The sequence below is a fragment of the Quercus robur genome, chromosome 3, assembly GCF_932294415.1.
Source record: "Quercus robur chromosome 3, dhQueRobu3.1, whole genome shotgun sequence".
Classification (NCBI taxonomy): Eukaryota; Viridiplantae; Streptophyta; class Magnoliopsida; order Fagales; family Fagaceae; genus Quercus; species Quercus robur.
Genome location: NC_065536.1, coordinates 65,090,291 through 65,098,956, shown reverse-complemented (window position 1 = coordinate 65,098,956; position 8,666 = coordinate 65,090,291). Strand labels below are relative to the sequence as shown.

General features: G+C 30.8%; 1 protein-coding gene across 5 annotated transcripts; it reads right to left on the bottom strand.

Moving 5' to 3' along the window:
• Positions 1-2,605: 2,605 nt before the first annotated feature.
• LOC126718927 (protein ENHANCED DISEASE RESISTANCE 2-like) lies at positions 2,606-7,933 on the bottom strand. 5 transcript variants are annotated; one of them, XR_007653150.1, is made up of 11 exons: positions 7,640-7,933; positions 6,881-7,038; positions 5,745-6,132; positions 5,333-5,416; positions 4,966-5,238; positions 4,588-4,723; positions 4,324-4,486; positions 3,758-3,886; positions 3,479-3,673; positions 2,973-3,057; positions 2,606-2,811 (listed from the first exon to the last, which is right to left on the bottom strand). XR_007653150.1 is itself a non-coding variant. In XM_050421335.1 (11 exons), exons 3-11 carry the CDS (start codon positions 6,025-6,027, stop codon positions 2,698-2,700), a joined length of 1,245 nt encoding a protein of 414 aa, XP_050277292.1. In that variant the 5' UTR covers positions 6,028-6,132; positions 6,881-7,038; positions 7,640-7,932; the 3' UTR covers positions 2,606-2,697. The 5 variants fall into 5 exon arrangements, 4 of the variants coding, with proteins under 4 accessions (XP_050277292.1, XP_050277290.1, XP_050277291.1 ...); XM_050421335.1 differs by having other exon boundaries at positions 2,973-3,095; positions 5,221-5,238; positions 7,640-7,932; XM_050421333.1 differs by having other exon boundaries at positions 2,973-3,095; positions 7,640-7,931.
• Positions 7,934-8,666: the final 733 nt, after the last annotated feature.

Here is an 8,666-nt window from a genome sequence, read left to right as displayed (position 1 = left end):
ACTAGTAAAGTCTCTGATGGTTGTATAAGAAATCTGGGGTTTAATCCCCGCCTATACCAAAAACCTATTGGTATCTTAGTCTGATGATAAAGAGCTATCATTAAAAATGGACGCCATAAATTGAAACACTCTCTTAAAAAAAACAAGCGCTCTGAATATATATATATATATATATATAAAGCGTTGAGTTAATATATGACCTTAAGGTATACATTAAATTAATCATCTATTTTATAAAACTTTTTATGAATAATTAAAAAAGCTGTCAAAAAAAGTTAATCACTTATATTTAAAAGTAAAGACCTCATGTAAGATAGCATAATGTTTTGCCATGTGGCACATTCTTTAGGATTTTCTTTATTTAAGCTTACACTTCAATAAAGTTTGCATTTACATCATAGTATTAATTCATTGAATTTTTTTTTGATAGATAACGAAAAATTTTATTAAGAAAAAAACTAGCCAACCTAAGTACATTGGGGATGTAGTAGTAATTCATTAAATTAACTAATGAAGTAAATACATATATTAATTATATATAGTTATACATCAGTTATTTATATTAGAAGAATTTAAATGATTATTTTTATAAATATTATATAAGAAAATATTTTTATTTATAATTATAATAATTTATTTAAAATATGACATTCTTCCTTATATGAGAAATTATTTTTATCTATAATAATGATTATTGGTTTAGAATATGACATTCTTTCTTATGTTTAGTTGTTTTGACAACAACTGACACAAAAACCATAAAAAATTAAATATTTGTAAATTTACTAAAAGTAGTCATAATCATTTGGATTTCTTAACTTTTTTAACGGTGAGTTCTAGTTATTTCAACTGGTAAAGTCTTTGATGGTTGAATATGAGATCTAGGGTTCAATTCCCGCCTACAATCATAGATTGAAACTCTATAAAAAAAAAAAAAAAAATGAAAACTTCTTTTAGTAACATTATATTTATAACTTACATTGTAGTATTTATTCTATATGATTAAAAAGATTACTAATATGATAAATAAATATAACTTTTTAAATTATTTATTTTAAGTGGTTCATTAATTAATTATTTAAGTATAATGAAATTTCGATGTTAGTTTTCTAAGATTTATATGATAAAAAATTCCCTCAAAAAAATTGATAAAAAATTGATTATAAATATGGTATTTTTGCACAAATTTAGTTACTTTTGCATTAGTAGAAACAAAGTCCAACAATGGAAAAAAAAAATTTAATAACACAAAACCAAGAATGTAAAAAGCAATTATATATATATATATATATATATTAGTATATAGCGATAAATTCAAGTTACACTTGATATAACTTTACAAAAATTACACATTTTATCCACCGTAGATCTCTGAGCAATCTAACTATTCAAAAAACACTATCATTTTAGTTTTCTCTCTCCTATTTATTACTATAAATTATGAAATTCTATCTTAATTTAGTATTTTCTTTACGTGGCTGAACCACTGTTAAAAAAATAATTCTCTCATGTTTTCTCAATCTGTGGCATCCTCTTACCATATTTAAAAGAAGAGTAAATGCTAAAGACCCAAACAATCTTACAAACTCTTTACAAAGTGTTGATGTGGTGCGGTCCACATTAGCTTTTAAAAACAATTATTGAATGATATTTTTATTTATCAAAATGATATTTACATTTTTATTTTTTAGTAGGCATGAAACAAGCCAATCTATATCAGTCACAATATCACGCAATTTTCAAATTTGTAAGCACATACAGTATGATCAAATTATTACTCCGCTTTTATTATCTTTCTACTTTGTTTATAAAATAGAACACTAAAGATTAAAATTTTTTACAAGTAAAATTATCAAAATATTGGAGGAAATTAACAAAATGCACCACACATCATGTGGGAACTCGACTAATTGTAACTCAAAAGGGACAATGTGAAAACATGAAAGTTAAGTTTCTAAAGACCAAAATGGGTGATGTTAAAATCCTACCAAACACAAAATTCTTCGTTTACAAGCTTGACTACGCATGGCCACCAAACCAAACACAACACCCTTTGATCTGGTCGCTCTTTTCTCTGTCTATCTTACTTCAAAGTTCAGATACTTCAAAATTCAATCCTCAGTGTTAAATGTACCAACACAAAGATTTCCCCGAATTTATCTTTTCTACTCCCATTCACTTTTTTTAGTTTTTTGGTTCAAAAAAGGGAAACAAACATGCACCTAATAGACATTTCAGAGATAGACTAGAGTCGTTGACAAATCATGAAATAAGTACTTTACAATTTAGAAGTATAATATTGAAAATTTTAAAGTGAATTTCCTAAGCTCTATAAATAAATCTGCCCTATAAACATGGGTGATTTGTAAAAGTGCATTAGAATCACTGTTGGCACATGGGTGATTTGTAAAAGTGCATTAGAATCACTGTATGCCAATAGTGAGACCTAAAAACAAATTCACTAATAACCTTGTAACCCAAATAACTAAGAATATAGTTTCGAACTTGAACATGATTTAAGAACAGCTCATTTTGTTTATCCAAAAAATTGAATTTTCGTCCATTTTATTTAACTCTCTTTTCATTTCATTTAAATGTCAGGTAGTAAACTTTTACAACATAAATGCCTCTTTATTTTTCTGTTACAGAAATCATTGGCTCTAAATGCATTACCCTGCATGTGCCTATCCAAATCAATCATCTTTCAAAGTCACAACTTATTTTTGGTATTTGACCACTATTTACAAAATCAATTTTGTTCAAGCGCACACAACAGAGAACTTGCTCTGGCAGTTCTTCTGGTTTCTGTGCCTGTCATCAATATTGAGAGAAAAACTTGGTCATTTTTAACAACAGTTGAACAAGCTATCAAATGCTCAAAAATGAATTTTCAAACTAGCATGCAATAACCAAAATCAAATTTTGGAGTTATTTTGTTCAACAATACGTAATTGGTAAGAAAATTACTTTACCTGGATGGTTAAGCCCAAATCAAGTATCCCGTACTTCAAACGGTCTTGAAATGATTCGAATCCTTTCCTAGATATGTAGCTGAAGCTATGTATATCAAGGTCAATTTCAAAGTAATTAGGCCCCTGGATAATGAGAAGCACAGCAACATTAGTTTGATGCCAAGTTAAGAACCTGATATTTGCATAGGATTTGATACTATGATACCCAATTGAAACATTAGCACAAGTTAGGTCAAATTCTCAACTTTTTTAGAGACCTTAAAGGGTCTAAAAATGACCCACGGCTACAGCAGTCCTTTCATCAGCTCAAAACGTCTGATAATAAGAACTAAAAGATACACTTTGTTATAACTTGTAAGCAGAAAAATAGCAAAGAGGGATGCATTTAAAGCTTGGAATTCCATGATCTAACACAGGACTTGAGGTCTTAATAATTACATTGGGAATGGTATGATGCTATCGATAAAGAAAGTGAACTTGGAACTACAAAAGAAACTTCTCTTTACCTTGAAGAAATTGTGTTGAGGGCGTGAAAGCACTGGCTTATCATTATAAGCATGTAAAAGCTTCCTTTCAGTAGAACTCAATTCGAGGTCCTCAGGATTAACCACACTGGCCAAAATTTTTAGTCTTTCCCTAAAAGGAATCATGGACTCTTTTGCAAACCCTTTAACCTTTTCCATCTCATCGTCAACAAGTCTCTGTGAAAGAACACAATATGAGCACTAAATTTTGGATGACCAAAATCATATATATGGAAATTATATGTATAGATGAGTAAGTACCTTGATGCTTTCCTGAAAATGAGGAGAGATCTCTTCATCAAAATGATCGGATACTTTGAAATATATCACAAGGCTCATGCCTTCCCCATCATACTCACCAAGGAACATGGTAGCAGGATAAGTAGGAAGCTGTAACAGCACCAAAAGCAATTCACAATAATAAAATTGAGATCCACTAGTGTATGCGTAAGTTAATGACATTAAACTTGAATTTAACCACTGCAAACCAAGTTTCCACTCGAGCAAACCAACCTACAATTGCCAATATTACAGTAAATTTTGTTCCCTATCACTGTTCCATAGCGATATACACTGGGAAAAACACATCAATTCATTGAAAAGAATAAAATTCAACATAGTTTTATACATATACTACAAGGATTTAAAACGAATTCACTAGGGTATTATTGTGTCTTTTCTTCCTCCCTTTCTCTAGATGACAAGCACGGCCGTGTCATAGCTGGAAATAAATGAACTATAAAACAATCTATTAACAATGACCCTTAGCGACTCTGAGGAATAAAAAACTAAGCATATGAAAGAGTATTTTGAAATAGAGAGAGAACCTGTATATTAACAATTAGCAATGCAGGCACTTTCTCGTGTGCTTTCACAGAAGGAAGTTCAAGGTGTTGAGCAATGTGATTAATCTTTTGAGTGCAGACAAATAAATCAGCTCCAAATGGTACATATGGGCTGCAGTCTGGAGCAGGGAATTTCTGTTTATCTCTGTACAATAGATTGTTAATATTTAAACCGTCAAACTTTCACTAGACAACAAAGAATAGATCAAATCACCAACTGATGGAAATAAGTACCGATTAACATGCCTGAAATAATTTTCGCCACGGAGCTTAAAATTTGAAGGTGACACCGCAGACCAGCATCCTGAAGTTGGCCTCTCTCCTGGTGAACATGGAATCTGCAGTCCAGCTTTGGGACGATATAGAAATTTCTCAGATGCACCTGCCAGTACGCTTTTATGTTTAGTATTGTAGGAGCTAGCAGTTCATACATATTTACACATGTACTTAAACACATTCAACAACCAAAACGCCTATATCTATTGCCAAAAAACTCCATCACATGCCAAAGCACAATTACATGATCCTGGCATGACATCTAAAATAGTGCTGAAATTTAAATTCTTTACCAAATTTCTTGATTAATGACACATTATGTTAACTCTAAAAGCTATCTGTACTTACAATATTCTGTCTTTTCAATTCTATCTAACGACTTTGTCTTAAAAGAATACATGATAACTGCAGATTGCTTTCTTTGTAGTGAAGGGGAACTTGACAAAGTTTGGCAAGACTTCAAATTGTTTTCTTGTGTTTTCTCTCCAGGGTTATGTGCACCTCCATCTAATTTCAGGTAGCTTTCATAAAATTCCTCATACTTATGCCCACTATCTACAAAGCAAGATGCAGTTTCATACTGGAGCAATTGAGTTGCATTACCTACTGAATGAAAAGAATCTGGCAGCCAAAAAGACCAATGACAAAGTCACAAATAAAGCTTATAAAAATGAAAAACAAATCCTTCTGCTCTGATGAGATGCAATTTTATTACCTCCATGGAAACTACTGTATTCCTCATCTGAATCAGATTCTAGAACACTAACTGAGTCAAACCATGCTTCTTCTTGGCATATTCCTGCAATTAATTGATTTTTTGTGCTCAGAAATGAAAGCATTTGCATCAACTAGAGGGAAGAACGCATATAGTCCATTCCACAAGTTCTAAAACCAGTAAGAACTACCATAGACATATTTATGTGATTTTAAATTCAAATTCTCTCAAAAAACTCACATTGTAAAGTCTAAACTAACTTATTTGTTTCTATCCTTAATAACTGAACCAACTCCTAAACCTCTCCACTAAAATTCAAAGAAGTTTAGGTACCCATTCTTGATATCTTCATCTTTTCTTTTTCTTATGTGGTTGTTAAATTGCCATAATAAGAGAGCAAAAAAGAAGGTACCATTTGCACCAATTTGACTTTGGTTCCATGGGAGCTGGGTCAGATGAAATGCCTTATTAGAAACTTCAGATATCCTATGGGTGGTTGCAGCACCATTCTCGAAATTGAAATGAACAAACTTGCCAACAGCAAAGTCCCCTACACAATTTCCAGCATCAACAATCCCGTTCAAAGGTGCATCAGGAATGGAAGTGGAAACCTTGCTGTGGCCTTTTCTGTATCTACGAAGGTACTTCTTCGGAGTCTTAACCATACTATTTGACTTTGAGGTACAGCTACCCATTGTGACAACTATACTTTACAACTTACGATAAATTCGTATAAGTTGCCAACTTCACAGATAGATCAGGCAACGTGGATAAACTCCATGTGAAACCAAAAATCTGCCCTGCATTCCAGCGATAAAATCTTAGATTAAGTATATAATGAACAAAAAGAAAAGCAGGAAACTTTGTCAATTTTAAATCACAGCAACCTTCATCTTTCCACATTCTCACAAGTGATAATATCAATCAATAAATCAATAAGCTATGGAAATGAAAAATACGCACATAGGATTCAGAAAGGCCAGATGATTGAAAACATACAAAATATAGGGTTTTACAAACCATCAATGGAAAACCTTCAAGTGGACAAAACAATGTAGTAAAATGTGAAACATGAGAAATTCAGCTTAACCAACATGAAGAAATTTTAAAATAAATGGAAACAAGGGTACACACTAGCAGTTCATGATTATCTCAATGGCCATCAACTTAAGCAAAAACAACAAAATTCATTGGTTCAAATGCTGACTAATTCTGTCAAATTCTAAATACAGGATCATCAAATTGATTCTTCAATAGGTATAATTTTGGACTGAATGCTAAAAGGCTTTATTATTAAACACATTTCCTTTGTAGAAATTAGCATACTTCAATTAAGAAACCAAATTCAAGACCATAGCTACCTATACAAAAAAATGGGCCCAGATCAATTTATTGCTCTAGTGAATAACTAATACAATATAGGCAAACGTTTGTGATTAGTACTACAACCTCTCAAGTGAATTTCGCATTCCCATAAAAGATTACAGACTACAAATAATACTAAAAAATCAAAATCCCATTTTGTTTTATATGAAACCAAGCACAAACCTTCAACACATTCTTTGAGAGAAACAGGTCTTGACTCTCCATTTGGTTGGCACAAGAGTAACTGTTTAGATGCGAAAAACAAAATTCACGGACGATATCACATTGATACTCTCCTCCATCAAATCACACAATCCTACTCCACCTTTGGAGTAGATAACCTGAACAACCCCAGATTATAAAATTTAATAACAATGAAATTAAATCAAATGTAAAACAAGTGGTTGAAGAACTATGCAAGGTCTAATATGAGAAACAAGTCACTACCATGTAAATAACATAACCAAAAATACAAACAGAACCTTAAAATATATGCATACAATAGAATGAAAACCAATCATAATGAAAACAAAACAATGAAACCTGAATGCAAAATTTCATTTTAACTTAAAAACGTCAACAAACTTTGAAAAACCCCAGATTATAAAATTTAATAACAATGAAATTAAATCAAATGTAAAACAAGTGGTTGAAGAACTATGCAAGGTCTAATATGAGAAACAAGTCACTACCATGTAAATAACATAAACAAAAATACAAACAGAACCTTAAAATATATGCATACAATAGAATGAAAACCAATCATAATGAAAACAAAACAATGAAACCTGAATGCAAAATTTCATTCAACTTAAAAACGTCAACAAACTTTGAAAAACATAACTTTCTAGACAAATACATTTCTATCTGATTCTGTTTTTGCATCATTGCCAATATATGTATGTATATATTGAAAAAGATAAAAAATAAACAGATAGAAACCTGAGGGAAATGAAGAAGGTGGTAATTCATGCGTGAATGATAGAGGAATCGTCGTTCCAACTCAGGAACTCAGATTCCTCTCTGTTTTTTTATTACTCTGTTTTGCTCTGTTTTCCTCTCTGTCTGTGTGAAAAAGTCAATGGAAAAGTGGTAACAAATTCCAGAGAGGAATGAAAATGAAGAGAGAAAAAGAGAGAGAAAGGCACGCAGAGACACACAAACACAAAAGAAAGTCTCCGCTTATATGGTATCCTATTTGTCTTTTTACTTAGTTTACGCGCTCCTTTTAAATCTCTCTCTGTTTTAGGTAGAAATTTGTTTTGGTTTATAAGAATAAGATCACTTTGATTTTTGGCTCTTTAAATAGATTATTCTTTCTTCTCTTTTCTTTTTTTTGAGAAAAATATTATTCTATTTTGAATGGAAAGGATTTTTGTTTCTATTTTAAATGGAGGTATTTCATTTTCATGGTTCATTTTACAAATCTCTCTTTAATATGTTACCATATGAAATACTTTAAGGAGGTTTTAAAATTATTTATGTAATAACTCCTAAGTACCTTAGTCTTCTAACTAAGATCGATCATGTCTGTTCTTTTTTGCCGTTTTATCCTATTTTGCACATGCTTTCGTTTACTTGATTTGAATTAAAATCATTGTTATTTGCACATGACCTAATCATCTTAAGCAATTTATCCTTATATTTTTATTAATAAGAACCATCCCTAACATATAATTTTATAAATTTTTTTAAGGGGCAAATAAGAATTGTAATCAAATTTCATAACAAATATGGTATTTTAGGTTTTTTTTTTTTTTTTTTTCTTCCTTTGCTTTTGTGCTTATTTCACTTGAGATATCGCATAGGTAAATGACATTATAACAGAGTTTATTTTTAATACAACTATGTACACTCAAAGTTAACAATTTTGTACCATACCAATCAATACAAAGATTTTGTAATTTTACCTTGCCCTAATTACATTCATTTGTTTTCTTAGTATGTAATATTTAAATGAATTTTTATA

Bases quoted from the DNA above. Each gene is read 5' to 3' on its own strand.
- LOC126718927 (XM_050421334.1), bottom strand. From the start codon at position 6,027: ATGGGTAGCTGTACCTCAAAGTCAAATAGTATGGTTAAGACTCCGAAG. The intron at 5,417-5,744 runs GTACCTTCTTTT...AATTAATTGCAG, and splicing joins AAGTCAAATTGGTGCAAATG to GAATATGCCAAGAAGAAGCA. The intron at 3,674-3,757 runs GTACTTACTCAT...GTTCTTTCACAG, and splicing joins ATTTTCAGGAAAGCATCAAG to AGACTTGTTGACGATGAGAT.